The sequence below is a fragment of the Hydractinia symbiolongicarpus genome, chromosome 15, assembly GCF_029227915.1.
Source record: "Hydractinia symbiolongicarpus strain clone_291-10 chromosome 15, HSymV2.1, whole genome shotgun sequence".
Taxonomy (NCBI): Eukaryota; Metazoa; Cnidaria; class Hydrozoa; order Anthoathecata; family Hydractiniidae; genus Hydractinia; species Hydractinia symbiolongicarpus.
This window is the reverse complement of record NC_079889.1, coordinates 2,578,225-2,605,032: the sequence shown is the minus strand read 5'-3', so window position 1 is coordinate 2,605,032 and position 26,808 is coordinate 2,578,225. Positions and strand designations below refer to the sequence as shown.

Genomic DNA, 26,808 nt, shown 5'->3' with positions numbered 1-26,808 from the left:
GCTAATTCAAAGTAATTTAAATCGTGTAAACAAGAAAGTAGAAATTACCTATTTTTTCATTTTTTCTGGCCTTTTACTTCCTTTATATTGTTAAGAGATAAATTATTGTAAAAATGACAACCTCGTAACATTTATTGTATCAGAAGCATCAAGACGCAGAGGAAGACGCTTCTTAATGTGTTGGTGAACGGTAGCTATTTTGTTTTCATAATTTTGTTTATCTGCCCAAGGTTTTCTATGTTGCGTCAATCTACCTTATTGTCGAGGGTCTGGGTACCCGCAGAAATCGCAAATTTCTATTTTTTTAACCACGAACTGTGAAAAAGGGGAATATTAAACTTTACCATGAAATCCACATTCTCATCTTTCCATACTTGTTTTATTATAAATAATATTGATAAGATTTTTTGATCCTTCGCGAAGTTAATTCCTGTGAAATTCACTACCTGCTTTTGTCATTTATTAATATTAATGTTGCAAATTTTGTTTTTTTTTGCGTTTTTCTGACAATGAAGTCCATTCTGTATACAGAGTATACAGTGAAACCTTAAAGCTAACACTTAAGGGACCGTAGATTTTGTCCGCTTTAGAGAGGTTTCCCATTTTGGAGAGGTTTTCCTTTCGAAAATGGAATCCAATCCAATTCCATATTACTCTTTCCCACAGTTAGGCAAAGAAGCATTTTTAAAAGACAATTTGGAAAAAATAACATTTAGGTAAATGACTAAACTAAATTTTAGGTGGTAGGGTAGAAGAATATAAAAACGTGGTAAGATTGAAAATGATTGTAAAGTTATACAGCTGGTCAACATTTTCTTTGTTCAATTCATAGATGTAAATTCTGGCAGCATCCACTTATCTTTTACGTGAAAACATGTCGCGAAACTAGCAAATATATATACTCTTTTTAGTATTAGAAACGCGGCGCTAGACTACCTAAGATTAAAACGTTATGTAGAAAAAGAAATTAAATGTAAAAGGGGTGAAATTAGCAATGAATTAACTAACTAACTCGAGAAAAACTGTAGATACAATAAATTATTTGTTGTTACCATTTCGACATTTTTTGGAAAAAATAGATGCAGGTATATTGCTTTCCAAAGCGCCCTCTGAAATAACGACCAGCGTTGGATGAGAAGAACTTACCCAAATAAAAGTGAATAAGTACCAAAAAAAAGTCACAGGATATGATATTTTCATCTTTTTGATAGAACTCATCCAAAGGTATGCAGATCAAGCACTGGAGTTGCGGTATGACACTCAAGTACAAAGAAACCTGAGAGAACTATTTTGCGATCTTTCAATTTCAGCTTCAGACAATATTAAATTCAGGAGTACACCGATAATTTTGAATAGGCGTATTAGTTGTTTTTTTATATCACATGAGGAAACTACCACCGCTTGTCATACATATTTGATAATCTCACCCCAGGGCTCTTTTACGCCTATAATAATAATCTGATATTTGACGGCCCCCGCCCAAATATATCATAGGAGTAGAAAAGCTCTTGGGACGAGTTGACATATTTGAAGCATTTCTTTATCTAAGTCTTTTTCATATTATAAAGATTCTTTTATTTTTTTCATATTACCCAACGATGACGTCATAGTTTCTATCTATTTTAGATCAAGAGATGTCGCCGCCAACATTTTTTGCTCTGTTAGTATTCGCTGCATTGGCTGTAGGAGGTAAGTTGTGAGGTGAAATTCACCTCGTTCACAGAGTACCATTTCTTTTTTATATTTCAGACCCGTTTAATAGAAAGAATAAAAATTGACAAGAGGTACTGGGAACGAGGTTGATCGAAGAGTGTCATCGAACTGTGATTTATTCAATGGTTTGGAATTATTCTCTCTTTGTTTTAAAAATCACACACCCATTTATTTGAAGCACCGGGAGATCCTTTTTAGGACAGACATCCGTGTATAACAATGTTATTGCATACTTTAGCCAGGGTTAATGTTTAATTTTTTCTTTTATTTCCAACATTTTATTTGCAAAGATTCAGCTTTTATCAACATCATCCCCCATCCCCAGGGCTTGTTAGGCTTACTTTTTATATCGGGTAAAAAACATAACAAGCTGGGGACAAGGTGGATCTAATCGAGATATTGTCATTAAAGGGACAAAAGGTATATGCTTGGAAATCTGTTATTTATAATTTTACATTCTTGTTTTCCAGAGACGGCTTTCACAACATGCGAACGAAAATACAAAAAAATCGGCTGTTTTGCACAGTCAGCAACTATTATGCAAGAACAACTTGTCAACGATCGTGACGTCACGAGCAAATATTTCCAAAACCACATACTTAGCTGGCGGGAGTTTGATAAATCCCTTCACAGGTATGTTATAAACCCTCGTCACCAGGCCTTTTTCTACACTTATAAGGTGCATTGACGTCATCATATATTGTCTTTAAAACCAAGTAGTAGTGCGCTAAGACTAATTTTTATTATCAACCAGTTGAATCAGAAAGATCGTTTAATTTTCACCCCTGGGTCCAATTTTTGAGACACTTTTAACCGTGTTCTTCAAAGGCATGAGTAATAGGTTTTTTATAAAGCAGGATTTTTAAACTTGTTGGGACAAACTTTGTTCAGTTTCCGTAAAGCTAACAAATTAGATAAAATCTAAAAGGACATAGGGACGAGTTTACAGAAAAAGAATCAGTGACGATATAAAAAGTATTCATTTGATGGTATGACACATCCTCGTTCCCAAAAAGGCACCCGTGATCGTTGTTTCGCTTTTTGATTTTGTGCGCCCGCTATATGGTGCTACACGTGGTTGAAAGGAAAAAAAGTAAACAAACTAAAGTTATTTTGTCGCCAAATATTGTCTAAAAGAATTAATTTCTAAAACAACTTAAATATATATAAAAAAGTAACACAGGGATTAAGAAAGCCTCCTTTAGCTTTGATCAATTATAATGGTTCATTTATCCTAATGCCGTTCAATACGTTTTCACAGTTCAAGACTTTCGTATGATTATTTGACTGCTTCGTCTATGCTCTTTTTGCTCATGTTCATTTTGTTTTTATTACTGATTGAATTTATATTTACGTTTGCTCATACATTTAGTATTTACACATTTCAGCATTAAGAACCATTGTAATTTATGGATGCTTGAAATATATGTCGATTAATAATAATAATAATAATAATAATAATAATGATAATAATAATAATAATAAGAAATAGTGTGGTATATATGCAACCTAAACTTTTCAGGTGTGAAATTGTTTTTTAGTTTGGCCTGTCGTTGTTATGAAGCTGCAAAAAAGAAAGGTTTTACTTATTTTGCAATTCGATATTATGGGGAATGCCATGGAGGAAAAGATGATGAAGCACTTTCACGGCTGTTAAAAACTGGTCATGGCAAATCAAATAACTGTGTAAATGTCAATTTTGTTACTTGTACAAATCATGGAGAAGGGACCGAATGTGCTGGTGGTGCAAACGCAGAGTATATGTACAGTGTTGAAAGCAAGACAGATAGTAAGTTGTTGACTACCTCTCCAGAAAAAGAGAAAAAAATAATTTTTTTTCAATGGAACTTAGCGACATGATCTTTTAAAACAAGTCTCCTGTTTTTACAATCCCTGTTTTTACCCTATACTGGAAGAATCACTGTGAAATTTCCATATTCTGTGCAAGAAATTATAATTTCTAAGTTGTGTGAAAAAAGATTTTACCTGTTTAATTTCCCTTCACTTTTATAAACTGAACTTCTTCTTACTCAGTGTTATAAAAGTGCGTTGCAGCTCTATAGGTGACTATTTATATATATATACTTGCATTCTCAACAGAGAATATTTTACCCCAATCAAACCTCCTATATTATGACGGGTGTGTATGATCAACGTAAATCATATACTAAAATACTGCCTGGATTCAAGGTTTAAATCAATAAAAGTCACAGCTAACACACTGTATGCCACAATATGTTTGTGATGCATGCTGTGTTCTTCTTCTTTTTCTTCTACGCCCTTTCGATTTGTAAAAACAGTGTTTTATTTATCTTAGGGGCTGTTTATATGAGAGGCGGGACGGGACGATTGCCGGGACGGGACGTTTGCCGGGATCCCGCTCTCATTGATAATTATACTTAAAATCACTTTGCGTTTATATGGAAAATTTTTGTCCCGGGACAATTTCGTCCCCTCCCGGCTGAGCGGGATCCCGCTTGAGCTAAGCGGGATCCCGGCTTAGGCGGGACGTTTTTTCCCATATAAACACACCGTCCCGGGACAAACGAGGTAATATTTGCACTATCAGCATATTTCAATAGAAAGAAAAAACAAACATGGCTGCTAAACGTGCACTTGTTAAGAAGCCAACAGATGTTCCAACCAAGAAAAAGTGTTTTAGATTCAATGATGAAATGGTTTTCTATAGTGAGTGTATTGAAGTGCTAAAATCATTAACAATAATGCATTGAGCTGCAACAACAATGTTGATGATGTTAAAAAAATCTGTTTATTCGCTTGCAATTTTGTTTTATTTTCGTTTTGACGCGCCATTATACTTTAGAAAAATTTAAATTTGGCGCTTGTGTTGTGAAATCGTCCCGGCGCACTTTTTTCCATATAAAGGCGGGATAAAATCATCCCGGCAAACGTCCCGTCCTGGCAATCGTCCCGTCCCGCCTCTCATATAAACAGCCCCTTAGGGGAGGCAAATGACTTTAAAGTCATTTGCTTCTGTAGACTAATCCCTTTATGTTAAAATGAACAGGGAGACAGGACGTCAGTCCGCCATTTTGCTGCTCTCACTTTCATCAAGTCATTACCGATTTTATGTCTATGTTTTAGGCGAACATGTGTGTTGCAGTTACTCTTATATTTTGTCATTTTTAAAAAGTTTTTTGCATTACTGAAAAAATTAAATGAGGAAACTAATTTCTGTTTTTATCAAAATAAAATCACTTTAAACTTATTAAACGTATTTCACTAAATGACTGAGAAAGTTAGGTCAAATGAAATAGAATTAAAAGATCTGGTTCACCACAGCTATATATGGAGTTTTATTGGAAACATGTAAATAACAATGTTTACGATTTTACGGGATTCTTGCACATGCACGAAAAAACCCAGAAAGATCGACATTGACAGGAAAAAAATGCAGAAATTAGGTAAAGAAAGTCAAATTATGGTGAAAAACATTTGTACTGTGGCTACTAACATCTTTTCATTGACATATATATAATCTAAATCTTATATGCAAGCTATATTTTTATTTCCAGATCAAAGATGCCTCTGCCTGAAAAAAAGTTTGGAATAGACTGGTCCACATTTTACAGGCTTTTTCAGGAGAGGCGTGCAATCGCACATGCACGCCTTGGCACATGCCTAAATCGTTTTAGGTTTGAGATTAATTTGAAAATCAACCCATAAAATCCATTTTGTAGCGTGCGATGGTAGCCCTGAAAATAATTTTTAGAGACTCGTCAGGCAAAATGTACGACATATTTCCAGTTCGGTCGAACATGCTCATAGCTCGTTTCGCTCTTTTGTCGGACAATACGTCCGATAGATTTCCGTCTTGTTCGGTCACTTTCAAATCTCAGATTTATTGAATAGTCCTGGTCCTTTTAATCCACGAGCGAGCCTATTCATAGCCAACCTGACAATCCTAGTTTATTCACCGACTCCTGATTTAGTTAAAGAACTACGTAGACATAAATCCCCAGGTCTTACACAAGAAATCCAGCCATCTGGCTCTTAACTAATGTGGAGGTAAACGCAGACGGAGCATGGATAAAGCAAGTCTACAAAACTGCACTTACAGGTGGAATAGACATTTATCATGGATTTAATTGCAGATAATTTCTTTATTTGACAAAACAATTGAAAACCATAGCAGGTCCGAATTTAATTGAGTTTTCTCTTTATGCCGCAAGTGTTATTTTTATTCAAACAATTTTAAAAACGAAAGAGAAGCATATTTGCCTATTTGCTTGTGATGACCTGAAAAATAAACAATGAATTTATGAAAATGACAGTATAGTCATGCAAACTATTATTTCGGACATGTAGAAAAGGAAGTTAAGATTGAGAGAGTCGCTGTACGTAGACGCTCGATCATCCTGTTTGGGGTTCACGATTCAAAACGTCCAACACTATCTACCGCAAAATGAATGCGCAACAAAGATTAACCTCGGAGCCTGTATCACATGCGTAACAGCCTTTTCACGTGCTTTTTACATCGCACGCCTTACTTGATTTGCACGTGCGATTCATCGCACAGCTGCTGAAATATTCCGGAAAAAAACTGAACTTAACGCCTGCGTTAGTTTGCCTGTCGATTTGCATAACAGGTTTGGGAATTATAAGCAAAACACATCACAATGAAAGTCCTCTATTTGTCGAATCAAAAAAAAATTTGCAAAATAAAAAAAATTAAAATATGAAATTAAAATAAATTGTGTTGAAAAAGTACAGAAGAATCTGTAATGCCTTATCGTTCTGGAATGGCCTAAGTACAAAATACATAATAAAATACTTTTGTTTACATTTCTAATATTTTTTATGTTAGCTAATGTTGATGGTGGGTATGGTCCTTGGACACCATTTTCCTATTGTACACAGACTTGTGGCCAAGGTGTTAAAATTCGAGAGAGAGTATGCAATAATCCAGTACCCAAAGGAGATGGAAAAGATTGTACTGCAATTGGACCCTCAAGTGAAGTTGTGGATTGCAAAGATAGGGATTGTCCAAGTAGGGAAAATTACTTCTAAAATACCTTAGAAGACCAATTGAAGCAGGAACTGAATTCTGCAGACTTTCTCCTTTTGCTTTAATGGACAAAATTAAATGCCTACAAAAATTTTAAAATCAGCTGTCTTTGAAATTAAATTCCTCTTAAATTTTACAAAAGCGATCCATGAAATTTAGTTCACATAAAAATTAACAAAGCTATAGTTTGACATGTATTGCATAGGAATATAAATATATGGTTTATTTTTAGTACTTAAAATTTTTTCTGTTAGTATATACACATAAAATTTAGTAGTTTCTTTAAGTAAGTATTGAAACAAAAAACAGAAAACCAAAACAAAGCTTTCAAGATATATAACCGCAAAATAACTTGCAGTGTAGATACAACTTAATCAGATTGATGTCTGATGTATGATAAGACTGATATGACATTTTATTCTTTGTCAAACATCAGATTTTTTCTGTCTGTCTGAATAGTTAAATTTTATTTTTTAGTTCATGGTGGGTTCTCATCCTGGACATTGTTTAATGAGTGCTCACAGACATGTGGTGTTGGTGTTTCCACACGCTATCGCTATTGTACAAATCCAAGGCCTGAACATGGTGGAATGATCTGTGTTGGTTGGAATCAGGAAACTAAAGTTTGTAAAAATGCAGAATGTCCAAGTAAGTGATTTTGTAAAATATTACTGCATTGACAATAGGAAAAATCCTTCAACAACCGCCTGTGTGTTCTTATACACTTATAAAAAATTTCAGCATAGTAAATATTCCTTAAAAAAGTAGGAATAATTTAGCCTTCTACATTGCTGACTATTTTTAACTGTTAGAAATGAGACATTTGAGGTTAAATTTGTTAAGAGAAAGCTTGAAAAAAAGTCTTGTTTCACTTCAGATATCATAATTTTGATATTTATTAATTGATGCAGAAACTGACGAGTTAATAACGATTAAAAATATCTTATTATAGGGTGATGTTATAACTTTCTACTTTCTAATTTCTAATTTCTTCAAAAAAATGTTAAAATTGCTTAAGATCCATTGAAAATCTTTGGGTGTAATATACAGCTTTTTGGGGCGTTTTCGTATGAAATTTATTAAAAATGTAAAAATCAAACTTAAACATACTGTCTTTTAGTCAATGGAGGGTTTACCGACTGGAGTGTACCATCATCTTGTTCTGTTACATGTGGGAAGGGTATTCAGACTCAAACAAGAACATGCACGAATCCAGCGCCAATGCATGGAGGCTTAGATTGTGATGGTGACTTAGAAATGACTACAGTATGTACTAACAACCCATGCCCTGGTAAGATATTTGTTTTGCCATAGTAAAAGCAGTGATCAAGATCATCTAAAGAATTCTCTTTAATACTGCCAATGTTCGTTTTTAAATACTTTTCATCATTTGTTGCATAAATGTTGTTACTCAACTATAGTACACAAAAAAAATATTGATCATTAATAGCTATAATAACACATCGATAGGGTTTCCAATTAATGCATTTGAAAGCTTTCAAATTTTACAAACATTACTGTTCCAGTGAGTAACTTCTACATATACTATGCATGGCAGGTATATCATCACTTTTATAATAATGGAGAATCAAAGATATGTTAGTCCTTACATTCACTCTCACTGGTCTTTCATCAGTTTTTGTACTGTCAAAGATGTGAATGTTATTGCACATTAAGTTTGTCTAATGCTGCATTTTGATTTAAAATGCTGTCTTGGCAAGGGCACTAGTAGTTTAAAACAGTTTTTTTCTTATTTGGAATTTTCTGTACTGGAGGTTATAGTAATTGCTTTTATAAAAGAGATGAATAATTTATAATTACATATAATTACAGGCTGACATATTGGTCCATATTCCTTACAGAGAGAGGCTGTAAATTTGGCCCATGAACTATATTGTATAATGTTTTTATAGTTGATGGTGGTTTGACTGCATGGTCTAGTTATTCTGCCTGTTCCAAAGTCTGTGGGGATGGTACAATGAAAAGAACTCGCACATGTACAAATCCCACACCAGCCCATGGTGGTAAAGATTGTACTGGATCACTCGTGGATGAACAAGCTTGCAAATTAAAAGAATGTCCGAGTTAGTATAATTTTCCTTCGCTTTTATAAATAAAATTGCATTTTTTGTCCCTACTTTTAAGAAAAGAGGTCCTTTTAAATGGCAAGTATCCAGCAAAACAAAAGTTCTGGCCAAATTAAACTGATAAAGTGACCAAAGTATGATATTTGTTTTAATGATTTTTCATCCCATGTGCATGTGTTTTTTCTGGTAACACGATAGAAAACAAAGCACAGGGTGTATGTTTTTAGAAATCAGTGGAAATAGTCTAAATCCGTAAACATGAAAGCATGACTTTATTTAGCACCAGTCAGAACTACAACCCTAACTACTAATGCCAGCACTAAATATCAAAATTATGTGGCATTTAGCACCATGCATCAAAGGACGTAGACAATTTTTTTAATAAGGAACATTCCTTTTGGCATAAATTACACAATATTCTGATATTTATGATGTGTAGAAAACCTTAGTTGTAAAAAGAAGATGAATGACCAATAAAGTAGGAATATTGTAGAAAATTATAAAACGAAGAGAAAATCACCTTATAAATTTTATTTATTTGATTTCTTTCAGTTCATGGTCAATGGGGCAGTTGGTCAACATATTCAACTTGTTCTAAGACCTGTGGATTGGGAACAGCTTTACGAAAACGTGGATGTACCGCTCCTGTTCCCCAACATGGTGGAGATAACTGTGTTGGTGATGCCGAAGAAATAAAGCAATGCAAATTAAAGGAATGTCCAGGTATGTAATGACTGATTCTTAAAAGTTTTAGAGAACATCTTAAGAGGGGGTGCAACCTTTTTTTTGATATTGTCAGGGTGATTGTTTAGAGAAGCATAAAATCTACCACTAACTACTTATGAGTTGTTGGCAAGTGCTAACCTTGAACTTGAATCTTTGTAATTCTAATATTTTGACCCATGACTAAAAGAGTGATCACTTTGTCATTTTAGTTAATGGATATTATAGTCCATGGTCCTTGTTTTCTGCTTGCTCTGAGACGTGTGGTGATGGAAGAAAGACCCGATCTAGAACATGTACCAATCCTGCTCCCCAACACGGTGGAAAGGATTGTGCTCGAATTGGTGCTGCTAAGGAAACTGTACATTGTAAGGTTATAGAATGCCCAGGTTAGTGTCACAGGTTTTTGCAAATACGATGCTGCCTTTTTCAGACATTTTACTTCTACTTTTTATATTTATGGTTTTAGTTGATGGAGGGTTTACCCAATGGAGTGAATTTTCATCTTGCTCCCAATCATGTGGAATAGGCTCACAAGAACGTAAACGAACATGCACGAATCCACCGCCACAACACAATGGTCAAAATTGTGTTGGTGATACTGTTGAAGAAAGACAGTGCAAAATAAAAGAATGTCCAAGTATGTTGTTTATGTTCCTTATATGCAAATCTCAATACAGTATGCAACAACTGTTCTTCCTATAAGGTCATATGAAATGCATCCAAAAGACACTAAGTAAGAAATGTGTTAGAAAAAAGTAAAATTTATAACACAAAAGACAAAAAAAACATGGAAAATTATTTTAATTTAGTTACAATTGAAAATTATTTTAATTTAGTTAATGGTCACTGGTCACCATGGAGTTCATTTGAAGATTGCTCTAAAAGTTGCGGTAACGGAGTGACCTCCAGAACACGAACATGTACAAATCCTGCACCAAAGCATGGTGGTAAATCATGTGTTGGTTCATCAGATGAATCAAAAACTTGCAAGATTGTTGAATGTCCAAGTAAATTATTTTTGCAAATTAATTGTTTTTAATAAGATTCCCATTAAGAGTGGCCTTTTCACTGATCCCTTTTTGAATAGTTATTTCTGTTGTTGTGAATAAGGTTTTCATGAAAAAAGTATTTCATTTAGTATATGTTATTTGTAATCCTTGTATTACCCTACAAAACTGGCAGTCATAAAATTACCATCACTGCTGTTTTCATTGACTAATGTTCAAAGCTTAACATTTTACTTCTTCTTCTCAGTTGATGGAGGTTGGACCGCGTTTTCTCCATATGGTTTTTGTTCACAGACTTGTGGTGTGGGCGTCCAAGAAAGAAGCAGATATTGCACCAATCCTGTACCCTCTCATGGAGGAGATGATTGTATTGGTGACGCAAAAGAAACACGATTCTGTAAAGACAAAGAATGTCCAAGTATGTTAGATTAAAATTTTCGTTAAGGGTTTATGTGCTTATTATATGCTTCAATACTCCTCAAAATTGTTTAGCGGGAAATGCATTCGGAGGATTATCTTGCTAAACATTAATTTAGTTTTTCTTGCTCGAGTTCCCTCTACTTTATAGTGCACCATTTTCCTTTTGTTGTTATTCTTTTCTTTATAATTTAACATCACATTTTTTCTTTATGTTATGTTCAGTTGATGGTGGATTATCCCCTTGGTCTGCATTTTCTGCCTGTTCGGAGACTTGTGGCAATGGAATTCAAAACCGACAACGTACCTGTACTAATCCATCTCCTCAACATGGTGGAAAAGGTTGCACTGGTAACTTGAAAGAAACACGAGCTTGTAAAATAAAAGAATGTCCAGGTTTGTTAATTCAGATAAAGTAATAAATTATATTACTTTAGAAAACATTTTGTTTCTTTCTGGTCAAAGAGAAAGACAATTAAGTCATGTCTATTAACAGCAGCATCAAAGTTAAAATGCAACACATCATAAAAAGTATAAAAAATTTATCAACTCATAACTGTTTTTTAGTAAATGGTGGTTTCACTTCTTGGTCAACCTATGGAAGCTGCTCAAAAGCATGTGGAATTGGTCATCAAGAACGTACCCGTTCATGTACTAGCCCATCCCCTGCTCATGGTGGAGATGATTGTGTAGGAGAAACATCTGAAACAAGACAATGTAAAATTAAAGAATGTCCAGGTATGTGCAAATGAGTTTCTATTCGTTATCTTCTCGAGTATCCATTTAGTAGCTATGGCAACTTTATAATTTTTGTATTGACACCTTATTTTCTTTCTTCAGTTAATGGTGGTTTGTCTCCATGGACTGAATTTGGAGCATGTGATAAAACATGCGGAGATGGAGTTGAAACACGCACCCGAACTTGCACGCATCCTGCACCAGCACATGGTGGTAAAAATTGTGTTGGTCGTACCCTTGAGTCACGATCATGTAAAGTCAAAGAATGTCCAGGTTATATAAATTAAATTTATACTTTTTAAGAGACAGGTTAACTACCTTAACTTCTGTATGACATTTGGTTGTGTTTTTAAAATAATTGATGTTGGATACCACATATTTCACAACTCGTTTTGCTAAGATACCATTGGCAATACTATAGAATTTCTATTACACAAAGCTTTGGGAACAACCAAAACAAATAATCACAATTTCGATTTTTATTGCGAGCAAAAGATGTAAATTATATGAAATTTTTTTGCTGCACAAAAAATCTTTCACTGCTCTTGAAATATTTAGTGGTGTCCTTTAGATCTTAAATACATGGACATAATGTTATTACTTATAGTTAATGGCGGTTTCACTGAATGGTCATCATATGGAACATGTTCCGAATCATGTGGACATGGAACACAAGAACGAACTCGATCATGTACCAACCCTGCTCCAGCCCATGGTGGGTTAAATTGCAGTGAAGACGTGTCACAAACACGGGCTTGTAAAATCAAGGAATGTCCAGGTATGGTTACACAAAACACTGATTAAAAACAAAATGTATTTTTTTAAGTCGCAATCCACCTTGATAGTAATAATTCCCAAAGACATTAGTTTACCTGCTTTTTGCAGTTTTTGGGTCAAATTGGCGAATTATATATTAAAATATCTTTTGTAAAAACTAATACATAGGAAAAAGAAATGTCAATAAGTTGTAAAGGGTTTGGAATTTTGTTCGCATAAAGAAAAAATGAAGCGCTGTTGCTAAAGTCGTAACAAAGGATCATTAAAAGTGTTACACAAGTAAATATTATAATAGTGGCAAAAATTCCTCAACTTTTTTTGTTAAAAGTTGTTGGCAAAAATTAATATCCATTATATGTAAGCTTTGTCAATCCACGAAGTCATTTACCTGCAAGAATATCATTAGAAATTTCTAGTACATCATTCCTGAAACTAGCATGACATAATTAACTCTTCGTTTTCTAAAAGATGTCCTTATGTTTGGAGAGATTGGGTTCTCTTTAAGAAAGATGCAATGAATAAAAATATACCCAATTCTGTCTTGCAGTTGATGGAAAATTCAGTGAGTGGGGGGCATTTGCAGCATGTTCTGCAACTTGTGGTGGTGGTGTTGAACAGCGCACACGAACATGCACAAATCCTGCTCCTGCGCATGGTGGAAAAGCTTGTGTTGGTGGAAAAAAAGAAACAAGAGCTTGCAAAGTCAAGGAATGTCCAGGTATTAGATTATTTTTTAGTATTTATTTTGCAGATGTGCACAAAGTTTTCTACACGAATTTGGTTACCTCCCACTTAAAAACAAGTTGATTTCATACAAAGAACTAAAAAAATTAACTATGGATCTTTTTATTTTCTTGCAAAATCTTTATTGGTTTTAGAAATATAGGGCTTTAAAGAAATTATAACATCATCAAGTAGCTTTAAAACAAATATTGCTGTTATTAATCATAATTATATGTTTAAATGACTGAAAACATTTATAAGCTCACATGTTTAGTAACCCAGCATTCAGCACTACTTGATGATGTCATGGATAGTTAGGGGAACTTTAAAATTGGAAATCTTAACAACCATTTAATATAAAAAAAAATACAAATTTATAACTGTTCAAGCTCGTTTTAAGTGGGAGCTAATATTTAAAGCGTTCCTGGCTACAATTCATATCATTTGAAAATCTCCTTCATAACGATTCGGATGACATGGTAAAAAGATGTCTACCTACAAAATTCGTTGTGACAAAAAAAATTGCAATGCACATGCCCATATACCGAACACGGTATGCTGTGACTGAGTACGATTTAATAAAGTTTGACTTTGATCAATAGTGTTCTGTGGAAGTATCTGTAAGAATATTTTACTAGATGCAAAACGGAGTAATGTTTTGCACAATTGCAAACATTAAAATATTCGTTATTATCTCAAAACATGTTTATTTACTTTGTTTCAGTGGATGGTGGTTTCACTACTTGGTCAAACTATGGAAGTTGTTCAAACCCATGTGGAATTGGTTATCAAGAACGTACCCGTTCATGTACTAGCCCATCACCTGCTCATGGTGGAGATGATTGTGTAGGACAAACATCTGAAACAAGACAATGTAAAATTAAAGAATGTCCAGGTATGTGCATGAATATTTTTTTTCTGTTTTAAAATTGTCTGACAATAGGGTGCAACAATAAAAGATATTTTTGTCTCGGTACAAACCTGTCAATGCCATGGAAATGTTTCAAATTGTTTCCTTCTAGTATCGCCACCTTAATAATAGTTATTATAATTCTAGACTTTTTCCTTGTCGTAGTTACTACAAGTATCTCAGAAATAGTATTTTTAACTCCTCTGTAGAATTCATTTTGTTGGAAGATAATACTTTGACAGTTTTAGAAAAATACTTTTTTTCTGTAAACTAAAGTTGTATATCAAGATATTCCATGGAGGAAACAGAATGTGTTTATAAGATAAGCTAACACTTTTTTTTCTTTTCAGTCGACGGTGGATTCTCCGATTGGTCTGATTTCGGAGGATGTTCAGTAACATGTGGTAATGGTCAACAAATGCGTAACAGAACATGTTTGAACCCCAAACCTGCTCATGGTGGAAAATCTTGCAGTGGTGCTTTTTCAGAAACAAAATCTTGCAATGAAAAGGAATGCCCAGGTAATCATGTCTTGATAAAAACATTGGAAAATGTAGTGTACTTTGGTCGATATGAAAATTAATCAATTTCATATCAACTTGAGCTGAAACAGTTGATGTTGTAGGATTGGATTTAATTGCAAAAATATCAGGCTTACTTGACACAATGTTATTACTTATAGTTAATGGCGGTTTCACCGAATGGTCATCCTATGGAACATGTTCCGAATCATGTGGTCATGGAACACAAGAACGAACTCGATCATGTACCAACCCTGCTCCAGCCCATGGTGGAGACGACTGTGTAGGAGACTTATCAGAAACAAAAACATGCAAAGTAAAAGAGTGTCCTGGTATAATTTTGAAAATTTACTGTAGAGTTGATTTATTTTGATTCGTATGTTTGACATTAAGTTTTTTGTATTTGCATTGTAGTTGATGGTGGATTCACCCAATGGTCATCTTTTGGTGCGTGTTCACTTACGTGTGGCGATGGGCTGAAGCATCGCCACAGAGCGTGCACCAATCCTACACCAGCTCACGGTGGTAAAGCATGTACAGGACCAACTGTGGACACTCAATCTTGTAAAGAGAAAGAATGCCCAGGTAAAAGATTTTCCTGCGGTAAACATCTTTTACATGCTGGTTTCTTTTAGTAAAGGAGGGCTTCCTATGTGAAAACAAAATATAAAATTTTTAAACAACAGAATCCTTCCAATGCTTAACTATAACTTTATCCCAATGCCGTACTTCAAAAGCGCGCTGCCAGAACATGTCAACGTATAAATCATGCATACTTCTTTTAGTTGATGGCGTGTTTACACCTTGGTCATCGTACACTGAATGTTCTAAAACATGTGGCGATGGAAGTCAAACCCGTTCGCGTTCCTGCACAAACCCTGCACCCGCTCATGGTGGACAAAAGTGCAGTGGTGCAACAACTCAGAGTCAATTATGCAACTTACGTAAATGTCCTGGTAAGTTCTTCATATTTAGTTGACACTATTTTTTGACATCTTTTGATCAACAGATTTTCTTGACAGAAAGGTAAATTTCAAAGGTCTTTCCCAACAAATAATTAAGAACTTACCTTCTATATACCACGCACAAAAAGATTTTGAACTTAAGATCTTATATTAATATTTATTTGGATTAGCAGACGATTCCATTTGTTGTTAACGCCACCATGACCTCTTCCCAACCTTTCGACATGCCTTGATGTGTTTTTTTTAGCCTACGTATTTGCAAAGTGCTTAACAGCTGTAGGGTTTTAGCCAGTAAATATTTTTATCAATTTTAAAGGATGGTCAAAAGAACTGCAAATTATATAACTGTGTCCAAGTTTGTAGTGCGTTTCTCCAGTAGTGACATGTTTCACAATTTGTTGATGACAAATTTATATCTCAGCTTTTTACTAACTATCAACGTCTACTTTTTTTTACGGGTTTTCCTTTAAGTTAAAAGCACTCTTTTAAAAATATACCCTTAAAGGTTCTAAAGTAAATAATTATGACATATGACATATAAATTTCCACATTTTCAGTACATGGTGGATTCACAACATGGTCTACCTACGGAGCGTGTTCCGAACTGTGTGGAGTAGGAGAACAAGAACGCACACGTTCATGTACCAACCCAGTACCTGATCATGGTGGAGGAGAGTGTATGGGGGATTTTTCTCAAACTAGAGTTTGCAAAATTAGGGAATGCAAAAGTAAGTACTTAAATCTGGACGAATAAATTTGTATCTGTAAAAAAGGCTCCGTGTGTTAGCTAGGAAACATGAATTTAGAGCATGTGTTTCTGTGACAAATATTTGCTAACGGCTATCATGACTGTTTACCAGTCCCTGTTTGTTCCGACAAGTGCCACATCGAATTGTAAAAACAATCTACTTTGTTAACGTTTTAGTAAATGGCGGATATTCTTCGTGGTCCAGGTTCACATCTTGTTCGAAATCATGTGGAGAAGGTACTCAAAGTCGAACTCGTGCGTGCATCAATTCAAGACTCGATTGTTCAGGTCCTTCTAAAAACACTCGAATGTGTAAAGTAAGAGAATGCCCAGGTAAATGAGAATATTTTAAAATTGTTTATTTGCACGATTGTAGGGTGGGTACGAAGTTGTTTAATCGCAGGTTGGGTAAAAAGTTGTTTATTCGCAGGGTGAGTACGAAGTTGTTTAATCGCAGAGTGGGTAAAAGTTGTCTGTTTGTAGGCTTTGTACGAAGTTGTTTAATCGCAGGTTGGGTACGAAGTTATTTAATCGCAGAATTGTTGCAAAGTTGTGTATTTGCAGGGTGGGTGCGAAGTTGTCTATTTGCAGGGTGGGTATGCAGTTGTTTATTTGCAGGGTGGGTATGCAGTTGTTTATTTTCAGGGTGGGTACGAAGGTGTTTATTTGCAAAGTTGATGCGAGGTGAAGGCATATCCAATATTTTTTGTAAGAGTCGTGGAAAATTGCACTCGGTAGAACCATATTGGGGTAGCTTTATGTGAATATGGGTGAAGCTTCTTTTCTTATATACTCTGTTGGCTGGTATTTTTGAAAGAATAATCTTTTCATGGAAACCTAAATTAATAAATATATAAATAAAAAAATAAATACGTATGTGTGAACAATGGTAATAACTGTTTTAGTGGATGGTGGTTTAACATCATGGACACCGTTCAGTGGATGCTCTTTAACGTGTGGTCATGGTACTCAAGTGCGCACGAGAAGTTGTACGAATCCAGCGCCTGCACATGGGGGAAAAGGGTGTACAGGATATTTGAAGCAATCAAGAACTTGTAAAGAGAGAGAATGTCCAGGTGAATTGTTGTGTTTATTTTGAAGTAAATTCTGTTGTTACAAGTCCTGTTTCAATAAATATCAGTATTCCGCACCTTGGTAATAATTACCACCCTCAAGGGTGTTATATAACGTCAATGCAATGCAAAATATCAGCAATGTGTAAATAAATACAGCTTGTAATATTTTAGTTTGCGCTGCCAACTAACGCAATAGTTTTTGAAAACTTTAACTCTTAAAGTTTGTTGTGTTTAGTACACGGAAGATTTACAAAATGGTCATCGTTTACCCCCTGTTCGGAAACTTGCGGTACTGGAACTCGTCAGAGAACTCGATCTTGTACAAATCCTGCGCCTGCTCATGGTGGAAAGCCATGTTCAGGACCAACCGTGTATACACAAAGTTGTAAAGTTAAGGAATGTCCAGGTATAAAACAAATGTTTCCTTGTTCGCATAAGTAACGGGAAGTTTTGATATCTATTGCGTTTAATCCTAATGGCTGGTTCTTCCTTCCCCCCGACTGTAACTATGTTACAGTACCGCCAGATATACGTATAGCATGTCAATAAGTTACAACAATCAGTTAGATTTTTAATGGTGTGTAGAAAAAGCTGACGTAAGCTGTTTTGCATGATGTTCGGTTACGAAATGTTGATGAAAAAGTGGCAAAAATTAACATTACGTAATATTTGGATGGTTTTTAAGGCCCTGCATAAGAAAGATAATTTTTTGGCAACTTTAAGAGAGTGCTGTCGGAGCAACGCATACTGTTTTTTACTTCTAGTCAATGGTGGTTTAAGTCAATGGTCATCATACAGTAGATGTTCGAAAACATGCGGTGTTGGTTACCAGCAACGTGTAAGAAGTTGTACAAAACCCAGACCAGCCCATGGTGGAAAACCGTGCACAGGTGCTCTCAAACAAACACGCGGTTGCAAAGTTAAAGATTGTCCAGGTAAGTTTTACAAAATAAAATTTTCGCATATATTCCTAGAAGTTAAGGATTACGTCACGTTAAAGTACGATGAAAGTGGTATTGGCGTATCTGGGCGTGATATTGGCGTATCTGGGCGTATGTAGGCCATTTAAGAGAGGGATGACCGGTACACATGGCGTTTAATGCTTTAAACCTGTCCTGCCTTACGTGTGCTGTAAGAAACACACTTGCTGAATACGTCTCACTGATTAAGACTGGATTATCAAAAAATTATTTTCCTGGAATTAGAGATAAAAGGGAGAATGTTAAAATCAGATGGAGGTTGTGCAAATATTCTTGAACAAAATATATGCTTCCGATGTTTTATTCTAGTTCATGGATTGTGGGGAAGCTGGGGAGCGTATAGTGATTGTTCTGTCACCTGCGGTGGAGGGATTCGTCAGAAGTTCCGTGCTTGCAATAATCCTGCACCTGCACATGGTGGAAGAACATGCTATGGTTCGAACAGATTTGTTAGTGTATGCAACACGAAACATTGTCCGGGTAAATAACATTGCATGTATGTTTATCTTCGCAGATTGGATCAAACAGAAGCGGCAAGAAAAAAGTTGACTATAAAAATCGTATTTTGTCTTAAAAAATAAGGAGATTTGGCCTTCAGAAAGACATTAGGCATAGCAGCCATTATGATACATGTAAACATATATTGAAGAAAATCCTAGCAAGCTTAAAAATATATTAAACTCACCGTACATACCCTGAGTTTCTGAATCTAAATCCGCTAAAGTTAAACGACTTTGCTTTAATATTATCATTTTTACAATGCTTTTCAGTTGATGGCGGTTTCACTTCTTGGTCCAAATACAGTCGATGTTCAAAAGCCTGTGGAATGGGTAATCAAGTGCGCAGAAGAACATGCACCAATCCGACGCCAGCGCATGGTGGCGCAGCCTGTAGTGGTGCAACGTCGCAATCAAGAACATGCAAAGTAAAAAACTGTCCAGGTATATATCGATAGGAAATAACAAGTTTTAGTGTCCCAGACATTTTAAGTCTTATCATATCGCTAATACCCCCTTATTTATTTGAGACATCGAGAACAGAGACTACTCCCTGTTCTCGATGTTCGCCTATTTTGTTTGCTCATGAAAAGTTGGGGCAACAAAGAAGAATTTTTGTATAATTATATTTTAATTTTAATTTTTTTTTCTTAGTGAATGGTAACTGGGGTAATTGGGGTTCATACGGTTCATGTTCAGCAACTTGTGGAGGTGGAGCAGAAGAACGTTTCCGAGCTTGTAACAATCCAGCACCGGCTCATGGTGGAAAGAACTGTGCAGGAAGCAATCGAGCTGTTCGTGTTTGTAGCACAAGCAAATGTCCAGGTAAAAAATATATAATGTTATTTGTTTGTTTATTTATTGGTTTGTTATTCTATTTCTTATTTATTTATTTGTTGTTTGCTGTTGTTGTGTTGTGTTATCAATACAAATAAATAGCAATTTAGCGTTTATAAACATGAAAATATCATTGTAAATAATCTCCTAAAGCTATCTCTCGATCTGGAATTTTGTTTTTCAGTGGACGGTAATTGGTCATCTTGGTCGTCTTATGGACATTGCACGAAGACATGTGGGATGGGCGCACAACAAAGGATGCGTTTTTGTATCAACCCACCTCCATCAAATGGTGGAAAGCCATGCGCAGGACCTATGGTGACAACACGAACATGCAAACAAAAGGATTGTGCAGGTATGTCTGTCTTTATGCAAAACATTCACTGTGCTTATTTTATGTAAAAGTATCTGGAAGAGATTTTGCGAATCGCTCAAATGACTTTTTACAAATTTTTATTTTCAAACATATTAATTCTTTAGTAAAATTAATTTATTTTTTTTAATTTTGAAATTGATTAAAAATATGTTCTGAGGATTTATACAAAAAAAAACATTTTGCAGGATTAAATTTGCAAATGAAAATCGATATCGCGAAAAAAGTTTAAATGTGGATGGATAAAGTCTCGATCACCCCACACGTCATCGTTGTAAACAAACATACTGACTTTTAAACTTTGCCCAGTCTTTCTTCTAACAAACTTTGTACTTTCTGTATTTTCGTATATACGTTACTTCATAGTTCACGGCCAGTGGTCACAGTGGTCTGGCTATGGCCGGTGCACTCGAACTTGTGGAAGCGGTGTCCAACAGAGGATGAGATTCTGCAACAGTCCTCCACCATCACTCGGTGGAAGAGATTGTAGTGGACCCATGGTAACTACGAGAACATGCAAAGACAGGGAATGTCCAGGTCAGAACCTTTATATCATGTTCACACTCACCTTCACTTCGGTTGCAATTATTGCATTTTTAAGTGTGACCACTAATTACAATGTCATAAACATTGTAATTAGTGGTCACACTAAAAATATTGCTCACACACACCTTCAATTTTGTTACAATCTTTGCATATTTTCATTGTGATCACGTAGCTTGACAGCTTTTTCTCGTGTTTGTATCCGTACAATTCATTGTGCGTTTGTTGATGGCAACGTATGTATATATAGAAATTTGTATACGTCTTAGAATACAGTTATTTTGAACCATTTTTCATTTGTTGTGTGAGATCTTTGGTGAGGTAACTTTTTTCGTACTCCTCTGTACGACTGATTTTAATATTCTATAGTTGATGGTGGTTTCACAAAATGGTCAGGATTTGGCGCATGCTCGAAAGCATGTGGTGTTGGCAGCCAGGTGCGTACAAGATCGTGTACGAATCCTAGACCAGCTCATGGTGGAGAAAAGTGTGATGGAAGTACACGACATTCAAGAACATGCAAGATAAGAGACTGCCCAGGTGAGGTGTTTTTTGGTATTTTATATAACCGTGCCGATGGAAAAGCCGAAGCTTGTCTTATGTACTTTCATTGGTTAAGTTGTGACGTCAAAACAAATATGAAATTAATTTTTTAACATACAGAGTCTGTCTGTCTGTCTGTCTGTCTGTCTGTCTGTCTGTCTGTCTGTCTGTCTGTCTGTCTGTCTGTCTGTCTGTCTGTCTGTCTGTCTGTCTGTCTGTCTGTCTGTCTGTCTATTTTTAACCCAAAATAGTAGCTACGAGCAGCGTTAGGTTAATCCCCGTGGACGTTTCACGGGCTGACGACTAGTCTTATGTATTATTTCAATGTAGTCCTGTTTCATGATTTTAGTGAATGGTAACTGGGGCAATTGGGGTTCATACGGTTCATGTTCAGCCACTTGTGGAGGTGGAGTAGAAGAACGTTTCCGAGCTTGCAACAATCCAGCACCGGCTCATGGTGGAAAGAAATGTGTAGGAAGCAATCGATCTGTTCGTGTTTGTAGCACAAACAAATGTCCAGGTAGAAGACGTGTTTTTGTTGTTGTTTGTTTGTTTTTTTCTCGTTATGTACGTTATCCAGACATTATCAGGCCTAAGTAAGATGAAAGTAAGTCTCCCGAAAAGGCGGGGTTGTTGTAAGGAAGAGAATATGCAAACCTCTTATACTTTGTGGTAGTAATAATAAGAAAGAAACTTTAGCCAGTCCAATTGCCAAATATCGTCGTGTTACACTTTACACGACAATATTTGGTGTTATAATATATTCAACCATGTGAAATGATCCACATGTTTATCAACAATTATCTATTATCTCACACCTGCGTTTGTGATGTGTTGTTTTAGTTAACGGTGGATTTTCATCTTGGTCAAGATATGGTGCTTGTACTAAAACCTGTGGTCCTGGCATCCAAACACGCACAAGATCGTGCACCAACCCAACCCCAGCGCATGGTGGTAAGCCATGCTATGGTGGCACCTCCCAAAGAAGAAATTGTCTGTTACGTCACTGTGCAGGTTTGTACAGAGCATTGTGTTTGTGGCATTAAAATTTTTAGGATTATAAGATCTTAAAACCCCCTTCGCTAGACCCTCATTTACAACAGTACATTAGGAACTAAATAGACTATCCTGAGTAAATGATAGTAATAATAATAATGCTTAAATGGAAGGACAGCTGTCATAAAAAAAAATGCGAAATTGATGGTTGTGTTTCGAACTCTTAAGTTGATAAAAAATAAAGAAAATTGTAACAATAAAAATTTGCGGAGTTTATTATTTTGCAAATAATGTTCAAAATCGCAAAAGTAAATTTTTCCATATTTCTAACCTCAAGGTAGCGGTATTCGTTTCTCTTGTTTAGTAAATGGAAACTGGGGAGGATGGAGTGCTTTCGGATCGTGTTCTCAAAAATGTGGAGGAGGGATACAAAAAGCATATCGCCATTGCAACAACCCGCGTCCAAGTCATGGTGGAGTAGCGTGCAAAGGTGGTAACACCTTTGTACGTGCGTGTAATACGCAGAAATGTGCCGGTAAGTTGCCTTCATACATGCAGAACGTGCGTTTAATACGCAGAATGCGCGTGTGTTACGCAGAAATGTGCCGGTAAGTTGCCTTCATATATGCAGAACGCGCGTTTAATACGCAGAATGCGCGTGTGTTACGCAAAAATGTCCCGATAAATGCATTCTTACTCGATTTTTTTTCGCAATATTAATGTACTCTTTTTTTCTTTACAAATAATTACTTAAAATAGTTAATAGTTAAACTTATTTCGGCAACCATAGCAACCATAATAAAATCTACAATGTTAGTATACGCGAATCTCCTTGATTTTCTTTGTTTTGGTATTATGCACCTTCTTCTTGCGTTACATAATATGATCGAATGGAACAGATTTTTCTGATTTTAATAGATTTAACATCAAACCCAAGAACTGTAAATGTATACATTTTTTTGTTAAGCGAATTTCTGTTAGCAACTCAAGCGGTTAGTGAAGTTGGTTATAAACAATAATTGGTGTATTTCATTATGTTTGGGGAAATATCTAAAAAGAAATATAAATAAGAAAAATAAAGCTTTCAGAATAACTTAATTTACTAACTTAAAATGAATACAAATTCTATTGACGGAGTATGACTAAATTTTAATGAGTCATCATTATTTTAGTGAACGGAAACTGGGGAGGATGGGGACCATATGGAAAGTGTTCTGCTACCTGCGGCGGTGGCGTCCAAGCCACTTATCGATCATGTAATAATCCAGCACCCGCCTACGGTGGGGCGCAATGTCCTGGCAGCAACAAGTACGTCAGAGCGTGCAACACCCAAAACTGCCCAGGTAAAATAGCTTAAATCACGCTTGTTGTATTACTCCGCCATAAGGATAAAACAAACGATTCTTAATTTTATCCTTGTTTTTTAGTCAACGGAAAATGGGGTACATGGGGTACGTATGGGCACTGCTCCGCTAAATGTAACGGTGGTGTTCGTGAACGATATCGGTCTTGCAACAACCCAGCCCCTGCACATGGAGGTGCAAAATGTCCAGGTTCTAACAAATACGTGCAGGCTTGCAACACTCAAAAATGTCCCGGTAAGTGATCAATTTTTTTGAGGGGGTGGAGTAACAAATTACTATGATACAGTACAAGAATGTTGATGTTTATTTATTTGGCTCATAAATATATTTTTCGTCTTCTACCGCCTAATTTAATAATTAGTTATTTCAAATAAATATTTGTCAAACTTTTTCATGTGTTGTATAATTACTTCTTAACGTGATCTCAGCACAAATCTTAAGCAGTCTTTTTATTTTATTTTAAATTTCAATTGGTTATATAATTTATCTTTAGTTAATGGTGGTTTTACGTCCTGGTCTTCCTATGGTTCCTGCTCCAAATCTTGTGGAGTTGGATCCCAAATTCGTTCGAGATCTTGTACAAATCCCAGACCAGCGCATGGAGGCAGAGGTTGTTATGGTGCTGTCAGGCAGAGCCGATCTTGCAAAGTAAAAGAATGTGCAGGTAATTAACGCTGTTATTTTGAGGCCGCAGTGGTGTCGTGGCAGTACATTTTGTTTGTAATCATAAAGTCCCAGGTTCGAGTCCCTGCTCTAGCGTACTCAAAATTGCTGTCAATTTATTTGAAGTCAATTACTATCACAGGCAACTAAGTTGAAGCAATTGTGTATCTTACCTTCTTAAGACAGGTTTGGCAGAATGATTCCTAAAATAAACCATAGCTTTTTCAGCAACAAAACTAGGATTTATTATTGTGACGCTGTTAGTATAATTGCCTACATGGTGATTGGTATAACTGTGGATTACATACTTGCACAAAGCTTGTTCTAAAGACATATTTGTGTAATTCACATTTAGTGAATGGAAATTGGGGAAATTGGGGTCACTATGGTAGTTGCTCGGCCCACTGCAATGGTGGAATACGAACAAGACACAGATATTGCAACAACCCTGCACCATCACATGGAGGGGGAGCATGCTATGGAGCAAGTAAGATGGTACAAGCGTGCAACACTCACAAGTGTGCAGGTATGTCGACTGGTAACCTCAATAAAAGGCTGCGAATTAGGTTACTACCTTCGACTTAGTGACTTACACGAAATTGTGATTATTGAGAATTTATTAACACTGTCACTTAAGATACAGGATTTAAACGTACCAACTTAAGTTTCTTAATGCATAATAAAACTTATTTATTTCATCTGTTACTGCATTTATACATATATATATATATATATATAACAAGCGTACCAAGTACCTTAATTTCTTTTTCATTAAAGAGTGCTCAATAAGATAATAGAGCAAATACAGTGTGTAAAATGAAAAAAACAACTTCGTTTGGAACTCAAAGTTTCATGCGTTCGTTGAACACAATCTTCAGCCAACTCTATCTGTTACTGTATATATATATATATACAGTAACAGATACAGAAGAGGATGGGTAAGTAAAAAGGGGCGGTCATCGAAATACAACAACGCGTGTACTGTATAATAGGCTGGAATTAAGTAAAGATTCTCGGTTGAACTAAAATTCCAAAAGAAAAGAGAGAGTCAGATAAGAATAATAACCAGACTGGAAAAACTGCAGCAATAACCAGTAGGTCATAATGTAAAACTTTCGTGTTATTGTGCATATCACTTCTCTTTTAGTCAACGGCAACTGGGGTAATTGGGGTAGCTATGGAGCTTGTTCCGCTCATTGTGGTGGTGGCATCAAGAAACGTTTTAGACACTGCAACAACCCGACTCCTGCTCACGGTGGAAGGAACTGTGGTGGATCCAACACTATGGTACATGCATGTAACACGCACAAATGTGCAGGTTCGTATTGCGTACCTTGTGAATTACTTGTACCTTGCGAAGGTGTTTCATTATGATAAATTACGAGTATTCTTTTAAAAGCAGATAAGGTGGAAGTACATTCAACCTAGAGTGGAAGATCAGTAGAAATTCACTCATTGAAAAGTTGCTAAATTTTGCAGTTGCTAAAGCAACAAGATCGGACATTATTTGGAATAAATGTATTCTTTTGTTATCTGCAATTTTTTTTGCTACTTGCATTTAAACTTTTGGACACCTTGAGCAAGTGTCTTCCAGAGTGAGCGACTATGGTTGAAAATTTAAAAGAGCAGAAAAACCCTTCAAATAAAAAGTCACCAAATTCAGTTGTAATATATTGATATTTACAAGTGTTTTTTGTTTTATTTCTCGCACTGTTATAAACTTCAACACTTACGATTTAGTCAATGGTAACTGGGGATCCTGGAGTGCGTACGGAGCATGTTCAGCCAAATGTAATGGTGGCGTGAAAACTCGATATCGTCATTGTAACAATCCAGCGCCCTCAAATGGCGGCAGGGCGTGTGCGGGAGGCAGTACGATGGTGGGAGCCTGCAACACACACAAGTGTACAGGTAATTTTAAATGACAATTCAACAAATTTGTTCAGTACCGACAAATAGAAGTAAGGGTATAAAGATATGCGGAATTGCACGAAGTCTGTTAGGAGGGGATATCAGAAAGTATTATTGTAATGAGGATACAGTGAAAAAGCATTTGAAGAATAAATTTATAGAATATTCTTTTAGCTAGGCGGAGGTTAACTTAAAAACGTCAGTCAGAAAATGAAACATATTTGGAAAATAGTCTTAAAAAGTCTATCAATTTTACGCAGCTCTTAACCCTGCGATAATTTGGACGAGTTCGTGTCAATCTACTCGAAAATATTATTACTATATTAGGATGGTCTGGTTGGGGACACTGGGGAGCATGCACGTTGCCATGCAATGGTGGTATTCGATTCCGCATGCGCAACTGCTTCTCATATCCATGTCCTGGATCAACGTCTATGATTGGAGTGTGTAATATGCACAGATGTACTGGGAAGTAGAGACGAAAGAATTAATCGAACAAATCGTCATGTCTGACTATTATTTTATGTTTGTTTACAAATTTATATCAGTGTTATTTTTTTTCTTGTGATTTAAAGAATATATGTTCTTACGGTTTATTTTTATTTTCTTTTATTTTTACCCAAATTATAAAATTAGAATACAATTCCGTGGTTTATGTATGCAT

At 35.7% G+C, this 26,808-nt stretch overlaps 1 protein-coding gene across 2 annotated transcripts; it reads left to right on the top strand.

Annotated features, from left to right (window-relative positions):
* LOC130628970 (SCO-spondin-like) lies at window positions 1–26,740 on the top strand. Of its 2 annotated transcripts, XM_057442035.1 has the most exons (44): window positions 1–190; window positions 1,627–1,689; window positions 2,184–2,346; window positions 3,255–3,502; window positions 6,542–6,724; window positions 7,220–7,390; window positions 7,863–8,033; window positions 8,656–8,826; window positions 9,382–9,552; window positions 9,765–9,941; window positions 10,022–10,192; window positions 10,392–10,562; window positions 10,810–10,980; window positions 11,205–11,375; window positions 11,547–11,717; window positions 11,820–11,990; window positions 12,325–12,495; window positions 13,042–13,212; window positions 13,942–14,112; window positions 14,478–14,648; window positions 14,810–14,980; window positions 15,063–15,233; window positions 15,434–15,604; window positions 16,171–16,341; window positions 16,539–16,694; window positions 17,267–17,437; window positions 17,673–17,843; window positions 18,202–18,372; window positions 18,727–18,897; window positions 19,188–19,358; window positions 19,569–19,739; window positions 19,936–20,106; window positions 20,491–20,661; window positions 21,037–21,207; window positions 21,560–21,730; window positions 22,054–22,224; window positions 22,571–22,741; window positions 23,379–23,549; window positions 23,634–23,804; window positions 24,064–24,234; window positions 24,589–24,759; window positions 25,381–25,551; window positions 25,974–26,144; window positions 26,472–26,740. In XM_057442035.1, the coding sequence occupies exons 2-44, from the start codon at window positions 1,635–1,637 to the stop codon at window positions 26,618–26,620; spliced, it is 7,287 nt and encodes a 2,428-aa protein (XP_057298018.1). In that variant the 5' UTR covers window positions 1–190; window positions 1,627–1,634; the 3' UTR covers window positions 26,621–26,740. The 2 variants fall into 2 exon arrangements, with proteins under 2 accessions (XP_057298018.1, XP_057298019.1); XM_057442036.1 differs by lacking the exons at window positions 19,569–19,739; window positions 19,936–20,106; window positions 20,491–20,661; window positions 21,037–21,207.
* Window positions 26,741–26,808: the final 68 nt, after the last annotated feature.